The sequence below is a fragment of the Borostomias antarcticus genome (assembly GCF_949987555.1).
Source record: "Borostomias antarcticus genome assembly, chromosome: 5".
NCBI lineage: Eukaryota > Metazoa > Chordata > Actinopteri > Stomiiformes > Stomiidae > Borostomias > Borostomias antarcticus.
This window is the reverse complement of record NC_140238.1, coordinates 15,742,516-15,759,835: the sequence shown is the minus strand read 5'-3', so window position 1 is coordinate 15,759,835 and position 17,320 is coordinate 15,742,516. Positions and strand designations below refer to the sequence as shown.

The window sequence follows — 17,320 nt, the reverse complement described above, 5'->3', positions numbered from 1 at the left end:
CCGTTAACTACTACGTAGGCCTACAAGATGTTTTCTGTCTGCGTTGCGCGAGCTTGCTTTAATGTGATTCAGTAGCGGTTTCGTTTAACAAAAAATAGTTTACACTGGCCAACACTTTCTAGATGTTGGCACATGTAGTTAAATGCACATAATTGAATGTAAGCCTCGTATCTAAATACCGCAGTTCTTGGCACTATGTTCAAAGTCTTCAGAGTTTGACCTAGCCTTATTAACCACTTATTAGTTGTAGCATTGGTAGGCTAATTAATAGTTGAATTAGCTGCAGCAATTAATAATTGTTCCAACTACCAGTTTAAACAATAGTAATTTTATTTTACAGCTTAATCAATCAATCAATCAATCAATCAAAGCTTTATTTGTATAGCGCATTTCATACCCAGAGGCAACACAATGGGCTTTACAGAGAACAAGGGAGGTGGGCATACGACCCCACTCTACATATTCCAGAGGGAAGCAAAAAAAACAGTAATCACCCGGGGGCCAGATAAGTGAGCTGTAAAAATTCTTCCCTGACCCCTCTTAATTACAAAAGATCGGGGATGCGGCGCGGTTGTCTTCATGTTCTTTGAAGGTAACTTAGGCCCATTATCTGAAATGCAAACCCGTAGGCTATGCCACAATGTTTTGTCAGCTAAATATAGCCTAATGTCTTACAAAAGATATTAGGGTGGGGCACGATTATCTTGATGTTCTGTGAAGGGAGGCCCATTGTCTCAGACTTTGATACCCGGTTGTTTTCAAATGCCAACCCTAGGCTATGACATTCAAGATCTGTTTATTAGCCGTGCCCTAGGCCTTATGGTTCACCCACAGGCTACTAGGAATTTGTCTAGGGTTACGCTGTTGCATAGGACAGGGTGCAGGACATGACAGTGCAAAACAGTAGGCCTAGGCTACAACAAACAGTGCAATAGGCTATGCAAATTACGATATGCCAAATATGCTACGCCACAAAACATTAGACATACATATTTTAAATAGGCTACAGTCGAAATAATGGACCGATAGGGCTTGGGAAAATGTAGTCCCAGACACGACCAGTTTCTACACAGGAGTAGCTTATCTATTTGTCTGATTGGCTCTACTGCATATAACCCTATGCAAAACGAATAGATACACCTGTGTAGAAACAAGATGGTCGTGTCTGGGACTACATTTTCCCAAGCCCTATTGGGTTTTCAATAGCTTGCTTTAGCTAACCCTGTTCACATATTGTGTTCCTCAGCAATTGCAGAAGGGCGATTCATAAATAGCGTGACATCGGATAGGCTAGCCTAGCCTACATGTCACAAGCCTATGGTGTCCATCTGACTAACAAGGTTAGAGCAGTAAACACCACACGTAAACATCATTGCTGTGTGGAAATTTCCGTACAGAGGGAGTGCGGTAGCTAGCGCATCATGTGAGGAATGTGGATTTCAAGCATGGTTTCATAGGATACGCCCTCCGAACAAACCCATATATCCGGCGTTTCTCATTGGCTAGAGTGAAGGCGTCAAATGTGTGGCAATGAATTCGAGATAATTGTATAGCTGAAATGTAGCCTATAGTGCCGATTTTAATTTGTATTGTAGGCCTATGTCTATATAGTCTGATGTGAATTTGGTGAAAAACATAATATTCCCACTGCCTGCCGGATCGGGTATTTTGTGTCCAGGGACGCGTTGGAGTAGACTAGCCTACCAAAGCTGCTGCTGATGCGTGTGCCGTTCATCCTCTCATGAATATGAATTAGACAAAGGGCATAAAACCAACCCCTCGTCGACGCGGTCACATTGAAACAAGAGCGTGTTCCAACTGAGCTTTATCGGGCTTGAAGTCGGCATTTGCTTTTATTTATTTTTTTGCTGTGAATTTAGCCTAAGGTATTTAAGATGGCTTTGAGGGGACCACTGTCCCGTCTTCTTAGAACACAACTCGCCAATAGATGTCAGAGTCGGGCACAGTCTGTGGCTGTTTTGGGTGCCCCATTCTCTAAAGGACAGGTATGATAACTGACCTGTAGCCTAACTTTTCCTTTTATTTGGTCTCTAAATCTACATGTAGCCTGAATAATAAATCACACTTTAAATTTATTACAGAAAAGAAGAGGAGTGGAGCATGGTCCAAAAGCCATCAGAGATGCGGGTCTGATCGAGAGGCTTTCGAGTCTAGGTAGGTGATGGGGACAGTGTGATTAGTATAAAATAGTCAAACGTGATCTAATAGCCTATTGAACTCAACTTCAAGTTCGTAAGCGTAGCTAGGCTATTGATTCACTTTACTGTACTTGATATACCTCCGGTTTAAGGGATATTACGTCATCCTCTCTTTGGAGGGAAGTTGTCTGATATTGCCAACGAAAGAAACATAGACTACATCTATATAAGCACTTTATTGGTGGGAATTAGGTTCAGTGTATAGACTACTTCAATATAAAAAAGGATTGTGTATCCATGCGGCTCTCGCTCCCATTCGGCACGGACAGAATGAATTGTCCGCTGTCGTCATTGCCAGTCATTCTATAGGCACGCGCATCACTCCGCATAGGCCTCACCTCCCATTGTGTTGTGTCCTATCACCGCGTCGGTTGCTCGAATTATGTAACAGAGTTAGGACTAACCTACCTCATGCGGAAAGCCAACAATTAATTTAAGAACAAAAAGTAGACGTAGGTTCATGGGTTGGGACTTGATGTAGCCTAGCTTAACATAGCCTAACTCCGAAGCGATGGGCAAGATACCTTAATTCGTATTTCCAAATAGGCTATACGAATTGACATGCGTTTAGTAGGGTACATAAGGTGCAAGTCATTTTAAAGTCGCACAGAAATGAAAAAATCATTCTGTCCCATTTTGGTTCACATAATTGGTCATAGTGTTCACCTATTCAACGATGTAGCCTATGCAACAACAAAAAATACAACAGTCTACTTTTGTTGTAATTTTATATCAAAGTAGGCTATGTAATTTCTTACTTCTTCTTCTTCCGAAAACGGTAGGTCACGTGCAATTACGACAACAGGTAGGCCTACCTTAGATTTTAGGCCAATAATCTCACGACATCCACCCGTCAATCAATGCTATCCTTCTATCGAATCTGTCTAAAGTTAAAAACCCGTCCACAATGTTCCAATCTAATTCCTCTTAACATTATGTCCCACCCTCATCTTGTTTGCGTCAGAAATACGGAAGTTAGATGATCTCAAACGTCGGTTTCGGTGCTACTGTAATCCTGTCGTGACGGCGAGATCAGCTGTAGATGCGCAGTTGCGTAACAGTTCTTTGGAGATACGAGATTTTTTTACGTTGTCGGATGTGGACTGACACAGTTAAGGCACAAAGCTTCAGACAAGGAATAGGCCTACATGTTCATTCAAAGTTTCTTAGGAAAGTGGCATATCGACTTACTGACACTAGGCTAACGGGCAAGCTCTATTGTCTTTGCGTCATTTTCTAAGGAAAAGCAGACCCTCATAGTCTGAGGACGAAATGTTCCAAGCTTAGTCATAATAATTGACTAAAAATAGTGGGCCAAAGCTTTAAAGAAGTAGACACACGGGGGCGGGAGATAAGCACATAGTCGGGCTCTGGCCTGTTACTTTTACCTGGATACCGAAGTTAATGAGTGCTGTAGAAAAAAGATATGAAGTTGCTGATGTTAATTCGGCAACACTGAGGCTAGAAACTTAATAGCTGCCAACATTGGGTAGCCTACGACCAGAGAGAGAAACCTTATCACCAAATTGTGCCGACCAACTGTTCACTTCTATCTATCCCTTGACCACATATACACACACACATAGGTAAAACATAGCATTGAGGTCAAACATGGCATCAGGTCATCTTATAGTCTCACATTTCGTTACACAAATCAACATTTTTAAAGTTTCAAATCACTGAAATCTTTCTTCTTTTTTTTTATCAAAAAGATAAGAAGATGAATAAGATAAGATGAACGTTAACAATCCCAGGGGGCTTTTCAAGTAGACCCTCAAATAGCCTAGACAAGGTGGCAAGTAGCCTACATCATGATTACATTAACATAGGCATTCTATTCCTGCCATGTCTCAGAATGGTAAAGGGGTGCCACACTGGTCTCCCTTAGCTCAGCAGAGAAATACTATCTCTAATATTGCCGACCCCAGCACGCACATATGGTATATCAGATCACTTGTTTACTTCATCATGTCTTAAACAGAGTTTGGATGCCAGTGCAAGCTGTATGCAGCCTCATTTCAACAGAAATTCCACTAGTGAAACATTAGTAGATCCCCGTTGGAAGTGGGACACATGGAAAATGCCCAGTCAGTGCGACGGCAGTCGCAAAAGCATTGAATGACTCAGCTTCGTCAATCACATTGACAGGGATTGGGGCTGGTCAGGTCAGTCAGCGCAGAGGATTACTCAGAGAGTTAAAATGGGGCCTAAAAGACCTGTGTCTGTTTCCTCAGATTACCCTGTTCATGACTTTGGAGATCTGATCTTCCAACATCTTGAAAAGGATGAGCCCTTCATGCATGTGCCCTTCCCTCGCACCGTTGGCCGAGCCAATAATCTTCTGTCAAGCGCCGTGAGCAGAGCTGTTGGTGCCGGGCACACATGTGTCATGCTAGGAGGAGACCACAGGTAAACTACCACAAAGACCCTTGCAATTTTATTCGAAAGACTGGCATTTTCTCAGAATATACAAAATGTATTGATAATGAATGAAGTGATAACATATCGATGAATCTCCCTCACAGCCTGGCTATTGGTTCAGTAGAGGGCCATGCTCAGCAGTGTCCTGACCTGTGTCTGATCTGGGTCGATGCCCACGCAGACATCAACACACCGATGACGTCACCCTCTGGTAACCTCCACGGCCAGTCTGTGGCATTCATGCTCAAAGAGTTGAAAGACAAGGTGAGGTGACTTCCAGATGTCAAACACTAAGCCGTGCTGCACTTCTCTTCATTCTGTACATTAAAAGCCTTACTGTAAATTGTGTTCCATAGATGCCAGAACTCCCAGGGTTTTCCTGGATGAAGCCATTCCTCTCCTCCAGAGACCTGGTTTACATTGGTCTGAGGGACGTAGATCCTGGCGAGCAGTAAGTCATTATAATATGTAATTGAATTACACATTTCTAACATGGTTACGTCTCTTCTCAGCTACCTCGGTTTTATAAATACACTCTTTGACGTTCAACACCGTTTGTTTCTTACAGTATTATCCTGAAGAACTTGGGCATCCAATATTTCACTATGAGAGACATTGACAGGATCGGCATCCAGAGGGTCATGGAGGTTACTCTTGACCACCTTTTGGCAAGGTAATGGAATAATTCAAACAATGTAATAGAATAGTGGCATAGAGGCATAACCCAAGCACAGACGATGGAAGTTGCTAAGCTTGAATTCCCATTTTCTCGAATAGGAAACAGCGGCCAATCCACTTAAGCTTCGACATAGACGCGTTTGACCCCTCTCTGGCTCCTGCTACTGGAACCCCTGTGAGTGGGGGTTTAACCTACAGAGAGGGCATCTACATCACAGAGGAAATCCACAACACAGGTATAGACCAGAGCACTGTGACGTCAAATTGTAGTAAATAGGAAGTACACGCATGCACACCAATGCAGACACCCCCCTTTTTGGGTGAAAACGCAGCAGGACTAGGGCGGGACTTGAACTTGCCGTTATTCAAATTCAAAGTTGTTCACCCAAAAAGGGGCAGTTCCCGGATCATTGCTCTGATCTATGGGCAAGAGTCATAACAAATTGTGAGGAAGGTGTCAAGTAAAATGTTTACAGGACGTACTATTCAAATCTGTGACATTCCAAGCAAGATGGTCTAGAGGAATTGAAACTTAACACCCTGTATTTTGCTGCAGGGCTGTTATCGGCGATGGACCTGGTGGAGGTGAACCCTGTCCTGGGGGCGAGCCGTGAGCAAGTGGAGTCCACGGCTGGACTGGCGGTGGACGTGATCGCATCATCTCTGGGGCAGTCGAGAGAGGGAGCACACGTGGCTTTTCAGGAGGTTCCCTCAGACAAGGAGGACACAGAGCAGTTGCGCCTCTAAAAGAGCAACTAGTAGACACTAAAGACTTTTTACCATGTCACCTCTGGCCATTCCTGTATTTTTAAAGACTGCACAGACAAAATAGACGTTTAAATTGTACCCCCCCCCTACTGATGTGCTGCATACAGTCTATGTTCAGCTGTTGTCAAATCTTTCAAAAAAATCAAAAGAAATCAGTGTCACTACTATTTAAATGTTGATATTACAATTAAATCAAATCTGTTTTCAAAGCTGTAGCCCTATTTTATAAGGGCTGGGTCTGGTTTACAAGAAAATGAGCATGCCTCATTTAGAGTTGAGAAATTTCAGTTTTTTTCCAAAATGTACTGTAAGTGGCTATGCCAGACCAGTTGTCGTTAAGAAGCATTCGCACTTTTGGACCAGCTGTGGTTTGATGTATTTTCCTTAGAATTACCTTTTGTATTGTTATTGTTATATCTATGTATGATCATGTAGCCTACTGATCATGAGGTTTTATATTAGCGATAATTGCCTCGAGAACATTTGTAGTTAATTTCAGTAAATTAATGAATGCAATTTGTGTATTTGAAATGCTAATAGAAAGAAATTGGACTGAAATGTAAGTAGGTCTACTTTTAACATGCCTTTTGTGACCACTAAATAATGTAAAATAAAGAGTATTTTAGTCTTCCTCCACAGCATCAGTCTATATGTTTCCTCACTAGGTCTTACCAAAATGTCCCAACATTCTGTATACTTTCCTTGTCCTAAGGGTAAAAAATGACACCTTCACTAAACCCCTAGAATAAAGCAGCTTAATTGAATTTGAAACCCCAAATCTATTTTGCATGAAGAAATAACCTGTCTGGCGCCCCATTGGCTCATCAGGCTAAGGCGCATACCACAAGGCTAGTAACTGACTCTGCACAACTATACTTGAATGTTATTTAATTGCACTGCCTATATCATGAATACAGACAAAGTCATCCTTCCAAGATCAGATGGGATAAGTAGATACGGTTGGTGATACTGATAGACTGCAAGACTACGGATAGTAAATTGACAGTTTGGGAACCTTTAAATGTCTAGCTGCGTAGCTAGGACTGGACTGAGAAACGGATTAGTACTGATAAGATACTGTAAGGACAAGCAATGAGAAGAATTCCAGTGTGCCTGTACTTGTTACACATGACAAATAAACATTCTACTCTATTCCTTACCACATCAGCCCAGGCCTCCCCTCTCCCCTCCTATATAATAAAGCAGAAATGCCCCAAAAAGTCCAGTAATTCATCACATACTTTGTGAATATTTGGGGTATCCCTCTCCACAGTGCAGAAGGACTGCATTTAATCAATGGACACCACTGGTTTTTATTACAACACAATAAGATTAAAATAAGATAATAGATACAAAACAAAAACATTGGAAAAACAGAAAGGGGACAGCGTGGGGGTAATTATTGAGGGTTTTTTTCGATGCTGTTTAACATAGTAGCGGGTCATTTTTGACCCTTAGGACATGCTAGAGGGGAGGGGGCAGAACAGAGTGTGCAGGGTGGCTGCTGTCTGAGATGATGCTGCGGAAGCTCTTCAGCCAGTGCCGGGAGTTCATGACCTATAGGACATCATGTAACATATTTTGTGTGATGTAACATAAAATGATCTATATGCAAGTATCTAGTTCATACACCAGTATGTTTTGGGAATGTTAGAAACAACCTCCTCTGATCCCCCCCCCCCCCCCCAACTCCAACATGCACGCAGCTGCAGTTCCACATCCCTGAGAATGTCCATAAACATACAGTATGTGGTCTGTGTGCCAGCGAATGATAAGAGTATCAAGAGTAGCAATAATAAAAAATAAAAAAACGTATTATCTGTGTGAAGTAGTTTCACAGAAACAGGTGCTACACTACACCCCTTCCCAAATTTCCCCTCCCTGGGGATTATTAAAGTTCATTTTAGCACTGATATGGCCTTATCTGTATTGGCCCCTATTTGTAAAGTCTGCCCTTGTACCTGCTCCGTGATTGCAGATACACAAAGGATGTTTTTCTCTTTCTACCCTTGACATAGTTGATAACCTTGTATGGACCATCACAGATAAATCCAAGTTTTAATACATTATTTATGTCATTATGAAAATATAAACACATTTCTTTAATCACTTCGTCCATGTTTAAAACGGCAAAGTTCATACAATGTAACATACAGTAATTAGGCTACAGCACTTAGAACAAAGAAGATACTTTCAAAATACCTTGAATCCATGTTCAAATCCGTTGACATTGTCATTATCCTGCATATTTGTTGCACCTCTTAGTGGTAGCAGGATTCAGGTCTCTACTCTGTAGTGAGCGTCATTGTAAGCTGGTGCTAAGTTCACTTCCAAGCATGTCACTATCCCCTCCTCTAACCATGAGTTTGGTATTGGGGAAAGAGATAAATAATATTTAAGTATTCATGTATCAAGCATTAAATGTAATACAAAAATACATTCAACAGGCTAAATGAGTACTAATCTTTTGTAGTACTCATTTACATCACAGACTGCCCATACTGTCCAGTGCATGCAGGCAAAACATTGGTACCTTACAGGGGATAAAGGGTCAAATAAATGCATGCCAATGACTATGGGTGTGTCCCAAATTTAGAATACATCACTCTCCCCGACAGTTGGTTGGCAGAAACCTATAACCTGTATCACATATAATTTTCATGACTGAGGTAAATTAATATGCAGGTAAGGACCAGCATTAGTGAGCCTCCGATCAGAGACAGACACACACATTGATTCTTATTGAAGCAGTCAATATATGTCCCCCAGGCAGTCTCCACCATCACAGGGCATCATCTGAAGGACTGGGGATTGGCGACACAAGTCTTATTCAGTCTGTGCAATACAAAGTAATCATCTCCAACTCCAGTGATTATCCAACGTCTGTGACGTTTGGTCCACATGGTTAGGAAACATGTCTTGTCGAGCCTATGGCGCATTAAAGCTCAGACTCGTCCTGTTTTCATTGGGCTCCTTCATTAAGATAAAAACATTGTTTTGTGAGCCACTCCCAGGCGAAAAAAATAAGTGGTGTTGAGTTCAGTTCAGAAGGACAGTGGAGGAGAATATGGAGCTTGCTGATGTGGCAGGGAACTTGCCTACTTGCGGAAGAACTTAAGGTAGATTACAGCACCTAATATTGCCAGCTCCATTAAAATAATGACAGATAGCAGCAGCTTGTTTGTCATCAGTCTATGGGGGGAGGAAGGGGGGCAGACAAACAAGAAATATCAGAGCCAGAGTACAAATAAACACAGGAAAGTGATATGGGGTTTTAATTTGCCATGAAGTGGCACTCACCGACGAGACATGGCACGCAGGATCTTACGGCTACGGCTCAGGTTCTCTCCAGTGTGCACCAGCTACAAGATGACATGAAGGACAGAGACAGAATGACAGAATCAACCAATGAAAGTGTATATCAAACCAAGGGCTTGTAGCAAAAGCTTGGGGCGTACAATAAGTGACATCTTGGGCGAAAATGAGTTTTATATGTCATTTTAAAGGTCTGAGCTTTATCAAAAGGTAAAATAATAAGGTCACTATAATTTGTACTTTTTCAAATAAAGGCTGAAAACATAAAGGCATAACATAAAGTGAAAACCTTCATGAGTTTGGAGCAAATAGGTGTAAGTGCACTAGCTTGGAGCACAAAAGGCATAAGCACAGGTCACTTATGCCCTTAACAACAACAAAAAGTTATAAAATGTTGGCACACAAAAGGCGTAAGTGACGTTTTGGCTAAAATGTAATAGTTTTGCAGTTTAAAAAAAATTTATCTTTCAAAATATTAATTAATTAATTAATTGAAGTCTGATCTCTATGAAAGTATAGATTGCTCAAATATGTTGTTTTTAATTAATTAAATAAATACAATCAATGAAGTTTTTGCTTAGTTTTGGCTCTCCTGTAAAATTCTGAAAATGTAACTTTTTTGCCCCTTTTGCATCAAGCCCTCGAAATCAAGTGTGATTTCAGTGCCCCCCATCCCTGCACACCTCTCATGGTCAGCACTCAAAGGCCCGCCCACTCACTCTATCTCTGGTGCGGTCCAGCTGCTCCCTCTGCTCTCCCAGCTCCTCAATGATGTCTGTGCCTATCTGGTCTGTCTCTGCAGCAATACGCTGGCTGCGCTCTATGCTCTGGGTGGCGTTGTTGAGGTACTCTGAGCCCTGGAGCAGCAAGGTCCTCTGTGACTGCACTTGTGTCTGAACAGGAAGCAAAATACAATAATCAATAATATGAGAAGTGTATTAAGGAATAAAAGGTGAACGGTTCATCTGCTTCAGTCTCACGCTGTGTTCATTCTGAGAAGAATAGACACCAAATCCGCCTTCCCTTGGCTGGGCTGGGAATCTGAAGCCAGGCTCAGGATTCTTCATCTCTCGCTGCAGCTTTCCCAGGTCCCTGCGGTAAAGCCGTATCTTGGTGGACATTGCGTTTCGGTGCAAGGAAGGAGCACCAATCAGCTCTTGGTCCATTCCTTCAAGCTGTAGATCCACAGAGAGAAACATAAGGTAGGCTAAACAAGAGACTGAATTGTTTACACAAGCAGCCACGCAGCAATACACTGGCACCCCCTGGTGTATAAAATAGGTACTGCCTCATAAGGGTGGAAAGCACCCTGCACAGGATTATGATCAATGATCTTGGTTTGAAAGCTGAGGACATTATGATAAAGAGCTGCCATAGAATAGAAAGTTTATTTGCCATGTGTAACAAGTACAAGGTTCATTGGAATGCTTGTAATCACTTGTCCTTAAAGTATCTTATTAGTACTCATCAGTTCCTCATTCCAGTCTTAGGTACGCAGTTAGACATTTAAGGTTCCCAAACTGGCCATTTACTATCCGTAGTCTAGCAGTATCATCCTTATCCCATCCGATCATGGATGACTGCTTGTGTCCATGATATAGGCAGTGCAATTAAATCACATTCATGTATACAGTTGTGCATTCAGTTGTTGTTGTTGTTGTCTATTGTATAGGCAAGAGTCAATTGTTATTGTCTATTGTATAGGCAAGGTGTTCAATTGTTGTCAGGTGTTGGTTCAAGTGAGTGTACAGTAGTGGAGTCAGTAGTTGTCTACTACTGTATAGACAAGGTGCAAGGTGTGGGGGGGTGGGGTCAGGCAGAAGGGGGGTACAACTGTAGCCACCTTGGAGAAAATGCCCCGAATAGTATACCGACCTGGACCAGGGCTGGGGGGCAGGGTAATAGGTCATGGGGGGATCTATTCTGTCCAAGGGGTGTCTCCAGTGTCTACTGGAGACAGTCTACTGCAGCTGTTGGCTGTTGAGCTTGCGGACCGATTTAGGAAAGATGTTGTGGAACCTCTCCTAGCTGTCGTTACTTCAGGGGGTCATGATAATGTTGACAAATGATAAGATGCTGAACATAAAGCTTGATGGGACAGTTATAACTTAAGTCAATCCAACCCATCGAAATCTGTCTTGGATTTACTTACCACTTCCTCAGCCTCTCCAAACCGTTCATCAAAGACTCTCACCAACCTCTTCTTCTCCTCTGTAACACCACAATGACTTATTAGTTTAGTTTAGAAGAGTGCGTGCAATAACGTTATCTAAATCAAATAGCATAAAGCAAGAGGCTTTAGAATTACGTGAAATACAGTTAGCTATAGGCTAAGTAAACTAGTAGGCCTATTCGTTTTCAAACCCGACTTTATTAATTCGCTAGCTAACTTTAGCTAACGTAAGCAATTAGCTAGTTGAAGCTGTACCTCCGTGACATTTCAGAGCTCTGTCCGGCATCAGTTTGAGCTCATCATACAGGGACCTGTATATCTCATGCAACTTTTCAAATTCCTCCGAAGACATGTTGTGTCTTTACTGACACAATAAAGTATCGGCGCCGACTCTGCTTTGTTGATAAATCCCAAATAAGATTCACGGGACTCTTTCCGCATATTGGTCCTCGTGACTATGTCACATGCTGACTGCCTGCGTAGAGTAAAACAGCATATAATTACGTATCCATTTTAACATCTCTTCATTAAATGTGTTTATATTGCAGATGTGCTGTGCAATAGATTTATATTTCAAAGAATAGAACGCGTACACATTTATTCGTGTAGTTGTGTATTTTGGACAGGCGCATTGGCAAGGCAGCTTTCAGCTGGTGCATTTTGGTAAATGTAGGTTTCAAATAATGATTTCAGTTTCTACAGTAAGGAAACTGTACACTAATCATTTTTCTACTGCTGTATCTAGATCTAGCAGTTTTGTAGACTGGTGGACCATGGTATTATTTAGAATAATTTCAGTTAATATACAGAATATGATGGTCCCATATCCCTTTAAAATGCTGATTAATTAAATAAATCTTAGGATCGATTCTAAGGAAAACTACAATCCCACAATTCTGTGACACTGATCTCCTACACATTTCTGTATGCTTTCCCAGCAGCGAATATTCCGACAGTGCCAAGAGGTGGTCGAGGAGGGAAGACTGCTAAATCCGTGTTATGATGGTGCTCGTGTTCATTATCGCAGGCCTTGGAGTAGTAGCACTATTGATGGTTTTATTTGCACCCCATATTAGGTAAGTGATTCAAGCAACAACACTTGTCCCACTGCAGCATCAATGCAATTGCACAGCGAAAGATTGTGTGACATTGGTTCAAAGAGTGTTGTCAAGTAGCCATTGATGGACAATTTACAGAGATTTAATGTAGACTATATCTGCTTCATATAGCACATTTACGATGTGGTACATTGAGGAACAATTCGCTATTATTGAATATCGATGTCGGGGTATCAATCCATTTGTGAGGCATAGGCATTGCCAGTCCAAATATGAATATCAGGCGGCCTCAGTGTGGGCGGAGTTATATTTTTATGCATTGTCGAGCTAAACTATTGGTAAGAGTCGTACTATGTGAAGTAGTTGATGATAGGCTAATCGTAGGATGGGCCCGCCTCTGAAAATTGTTACAATGTAACAATGCATAATCACGCATGTGGAGGCGTCAGAAGCAAACTGAAGACAGACTTCAACAGAATACATGACTTCTATATGCCCCTCAAATGTTTTTCTGTAGATATTCGAATTCATCATATAGATTACCAAAAAAGATGATATATTTTACACGAAGCAGTAATGCAAGTCTTGTCTTTCAGAAAATATGCTGCTGGTGGACTTTGCCAGTCCATGGCCCGTCTAGATGGGAAGACGGTCCTGATAACTGGAGCCAACACAGGGATTGGGAAGGAGACCGCCCTTGACCTGGCAATACGAGGTGACACAATTCCCCATGACCATGTTGGTCATTCCCTGAAGCGAACTTGTACACTAAGTCCATGCAGGCGAGACCATACTCTGCTTTAGGGCAAAGAGTGGTATAGGGATGCAGGGGAGGGGATAATATGCCTTGGAAAGTCAGAGATCTGACAAACATATGCTGATTGTTCTATTTTGACAGGGGCTCGGGTGATTATGGCCTGCCGGGACGTGGAGAAAGGTGAGGAGGCAGCAGCTAATATACGAGCTATATACTGCAACGCAAAAGTGGAGGTTCGAGAGCTGGATCTAGCAGACACGTGTTCCATCCGTGTCTTCGCGCAGGATTTCCTTAGAGGTATGTCGAGCCCCATATGTGACATTAACCTCTATTTTAGCCCTGTGTTATTTGTGAATGACAGGAAACATATAATTATACCGTGTTTCTCTTTTTGCATCGTTTTTCACTTCAGATGTCAACCAGCTGCATATCCTCATCAACAATGCAGGGGTAATGATGTGCCCCTACATGAAAACCACTGATGGCTTTGAGATGCAGCTGGGAGTCAATCACCTGGGTCAGAGAAACTTTGAAGATGCATAAAGATATAGATAAAGGACCATTCAAATGCTTTAGCAGTGGTGTAGGATGCATCCATTTAAGACATTTTTTGTTTTATCTTGTATGATAGGCCATTTCCTGCTGACATACCTTCTCATCGGGCTGTTGAAGCGCAGTGCACCGGCCCGCATCGTGGTGGTCTCCTCTCTGGCCCACAACTTTGGCTGGATCCGTTTCCATGACCTTCTTAGCCAGGGCAGCTACAACAGTGGATTAGCATACTGCCAGAGCAAGCTGGCCAACGTGCTGTTTGCCAGGGAGCTGGCCCGCAGACTTAAAGGTAGGCCTACACTGTGCAAGGAAGCGAGGACATCATTAATTAATATAATAATTACATCCAATTAAGAATCTTAACGAGAAAACATCAATATATGCAAAACCTTACATTTTTCAATGGTATACTTACTAAGAGAAGTTTCCATATCCGTCATGATTGTCTTCAATTTGACCGACACCCTTCCCATGTGCTGCTCCACAGGGTCCAGTGTGACTGTGAACTCTGTGCACCCTGGGTCAGTGCGCTCCGAGCTAATCAGACACTCCACCATCATGACCTTAATGTTCACAGCCTTCTCAATGTTCTTGAAGACTACATGGGAAGGAGCGCAGACGTCCATCTACTGTGCAGTGGCAGAGGAGCTGCATTCCATCTCTGGAAAACACTTCAGGTTAATGAGAGACTGTGCCATCAACAGCTCAACAGATCCTGCCCATAAATCGTCTGTTAGATTGCAATGAAGTGATGTTTCTCGATACTGACATCAGTGTGAGTAAATATGAATATACATATTTTTCTCTGTTACAGTGACTGCGCCCCAGCCTTTGTGGCCCCACAGGGTAGGAGTGAAGAGACAGCACAGAAACTCTGGGATGCGAGCTGTGAGCTACTCGGCATTGAATGGGACTGACCCCTGTCTGGTTATAGCCATCCATCATCTGTTCCATAAACAGTATTTATTTTGTTCTAATCTGATTATGTATTTTCGATTTTCATAATTTAATGTATTGATATACAGTACAGTCAACTACAGCTACCTAATGAGACTTAAGCAGTTTTGGTAATACTGTAAGTAAAATTACTGTGAATGGTTGATCCAGTGTAAATTAAGAACCTCCTTATTGAAGTTTGTTTTTGAGAGTTATCTTGATCATATCTTATCTGGATCATTGGTTGTTAAATTTTGTATCATTCCTGCTTTGTGTTTTCTTCTCAGCATTCACCACATGATAAGCTGCCAATATTTTACAGTAAATGTCTGTTGTATTTTCTACAGATGTGGAACATGCCTTTTACTATATTTGCATTCATGTTAAGAGTTGAATGTTTACATATGATGTAAATAAAACTAGTGGTTTTATGGTTACTGTTTAGTTGACCATAATCCTCTGACAAAGACCAATAAGAAAAAAATACAGATACAAAATATCTTTGTACACAATCCATATTTTATTAGTAATCCATTTTACAAACACGCCACTGTGAGACACTCATTTTCAAATACATCTGTAGTAGTTCAGTTTCATTCTTCAGATTTGTTAAAACATTTTTAAATTCAGTTTAACTTTGTTCTGAAGAGAGGTGATTAAATGCAGTTCCCTGTGGATAAAGTCACCTTTCTTGTCCACAAGAGATTGCTGAATTCAAACAATGTATTTTAACTGCCAACAAATTATTGTGAAAGCATAAAAATAATCAATTGTGTTGTTGTCACATTTTAGGTTAAAGACTCCAGGCGCTTTGATATCTGCCTGTGAATCTGTTCAAGTTGCTTTCAGAGCCAAGTATTTGAACTGGTGACTCGAAAACTATAAAGTGCGGCAGTGAAGGGACAGCAGTCCAAGTAAGGGTTAGGGTAAGGAGGAGTGCAAAAGCGTTCGACTGACCTTTGGTTGACACAATACATCCCTGACCAAATGACCAGACTGGCTGCATAAGGCTATACTTGCGAATTGAAACAGATTGTACTCTAAAGTAAACTGACATCTCTTGTGCCATTTAATAAGGTGGTTCCAGTAACACAGATGACTTAATGCAAAATGACATGATAGTGGTGTAAATCAACTAAACTTATTACAACAGAAATAAGATAGTGTGTCATGTGGGATTCTCCAGTCAAAGAGCTGCTGGAATAACCGTGCAGTGTTGTTATAAAATGTATACATTTGCAGATGAACAAATAAATCATTTATGTACAATTAAATTGACAATGGGTATAATATGGCAAAACAATTAATCCCTTTATGATGTCATCTCTCTGTTTCAAGGCAAGTACACTACAAACACACAAACTGAACCATTCCCATACAGTATACAGATACAGTATGGTCCGTCTGAGTACTTAAGGCCTAAAATGGCTCACCAACACATCTGAAATCTGGATTCCATATCAATGACTGGGATAAAGATAGGATCACACAAAAACATCAACCCGTGACTCCAGTTGGCCACCTTTGACATTCGAACCCAACAGATATCCAAAGACAATACATAAAAAAGACTTTAGGACACGGTAATACTGACCGTGGAATTGGGTTTCTTCATCATGATTTCAATGTCCTCATATGTGCATAATATAATCTATTTAACTCCTGGCAATGTGTACTAGGGTCCCTTTCTGCATCCAACTTCTTCAAATCTTTGATTTGTTCTGTGGAAAGCTCATCGCCCTTGCTATCCTTTCTGCCTTGGGATACCCAAAATGCCATTAGCATCTAGTTTCCCTTTGCAAAAAGTTGTAAAGATGGCCAGATGTTGAAGGGAATAGACTTGTTGGCAGGTCAAGCTGACAAGTAAACAGTAACACTTAAAAATCGATGAAAACCAATCATCTCACTCACATTCAACTTTCAAAAGATTTAAAGATTCTATTTTAATAATTATCATTGCCAACACCAATGCTTATCTTCTCTAACTTCTGGCACTTATGCATTGTCACAGCTCATAATGTGTTCATCTGACACAAACCGATACCAATAAGCAGAGAATGATGTAGGGAATAGAGTTGGAAAACCGGCTACGAATTATACTACTGGTAACTTGTTCAGTTCATCACAATGCTTCAAGAGGCTTTGCGGTTAGTGACAGAGGAATCCCTTTTAGCTGAGGTAGAAGAGACAACTGTGACAAATAATCTGTCTGTACTGCACCTCTGAGATAAACATATTTCTGTGCATACACTATTGCAATATTTAAGCCGAATAAAGTGGTCAAGAATTGGGCTGTGGTACCATAATTTCCCTCTCCAAAAGGAGAAGCTGCAGTCACACACTCCTTCAGGTGAGAGACGGCTCTGTTTCGCGTTCAGTTAGGAGGCGGGAACCCACGCCGGCGCTGTAGCCAGTCACGGTCTTTTGACTTCTAAGTGCTGTT

General features: G+C 41.5%; 3 protein-coding genes across 3 annotated transcripts; 2 read left to right on the top strand and 1 right to left on the bottom strand.

The window, feature by feature from the left end:
• Window positions 1-1,895: 1,895 nt before the first annotated feature.
• On the top strand, window positions 1,896-6,065 carry arg2 (arginase 2; the record flags this gene model as incomplete). The annotated part of the gene is made up of 8 exons (XM_084438275.1): window positions 1,896-2,006; window positions 2,103-2,175; window positions 4,454-4,628; window positions 4,745-4,904; window positions 4,997-5,091; window positions 5,209-5,313; window positions 5,418-5,554; window positions 5,875-6,065. The coding sequence occupies 8 exons, from the start codon at window positions 1,896-1,898 to the stop codon at window positions 6,063-6,065; spliced, it is 1,047 nt and encodes a 348-aa protein (XP_084294401.1).
• A 1,778-nt stretch (window positions 6,066-7,843) lies between these two features.
• On the bottom strand, window positions 7,844-11,967 carry vti1b (vesicle transport through interaction with t-SNAREs 1B). The gene is made up of 6 exons (XM_084439183.1): window positions 11,830-11,967; window positions 11,554-11,612; window positions 10,382-10,576; window positions 10,121-10,294; window positions 9,387-9,448; window positions 7,844-9,278 (listed from the first exon to the last, which is right to left on the bottom strand). Exons 1-6 carry the CDS (start codon window positions 11,924-11,926, stop codon window positions 9,185-9,187), a joined length of 681 nt encoding a protein of 226 aa, XP_084295309.1. The 5' UTR covers window positions 11,927-11,967; the 3' UTR covers window positions 7,844-9,184.
• A 556-nt stretch (window positions 11,968-12,523) lies between these two features.
• Window positions 12,524-17,320, top strand: rdh12 (retinol dehydrogenase 12). Its single transcript, XM_084438829.1, has 7 exons — window positions 12,524-12,650; window positions 13,229-13,347; window positions 13,531-13,686; window positions 13,802-13,906; window positions 14,021-14,230; window positions 14,429-14,618; window positions 14,756-17,320. The coding sequence occupies exons 1-7, from the start codon at window positions 12,574-12,576 to the stop codon at window positions 14,856-14,858; spliced, it is 960 nt and encodes a 319-aa protein (XP_084294955.1). The 5' UTR covers window positions 12,524-12,573; the 3' UTR covers window positions 14,859-17,320.

What these genes read in the sequence shown, in the direction of transcription:
- rdh12 (XM_084438829.1), top strand. Translation starts at nt 12,574, where the DNA reads ATGATGGTGCTCGTGTTCATTATCGCAGGCCTTGGAGTAGTAGCACTA. An exon ending in GCTGGGAGTCAATCACCTGG is followed by an intron (nt 13,907 to 14,020) that starts GTCAGAGAAACT and finishes CTTGTATGATAG; the next exon opens with GCCATTTCCTGCTGACATAC. An exon ending in GCTGGCCCGCAGACTTAAAG is followed by an intron (nt 14,231 to 14,428) that starts GTAGGCCTACAC and finishes GCTGCTCCACAG; the next exon opens with GGTCCAGTGTGACTGTGAAC.
- vti1b (XM_084439183.1), bottom strand. Translation starts at nt 11,926, where the DNA reads ATGTCTTCGGAGGAATTTGAAAAGTTGCATGAGATATACAGGTCCCTG. An exon ending in CTTCTCAGAATGAACACAGC is followed by an intron (nt 10,295 to 10,381) that starts GTGAGACTGAAG and finishes CTTCCTGTTCAG; the next exon opens with ACACAAGTGCAGTCACAGAG. An exon ending in TGGACCGCACCAGAGATAGA is followed by an intron (nt 9,449 to 10,120) that starts GTGAGTGGGCGG and finishes GTCATCTTGTAG; the next exon opens with CTGGTGCACACTGGAGAGAA.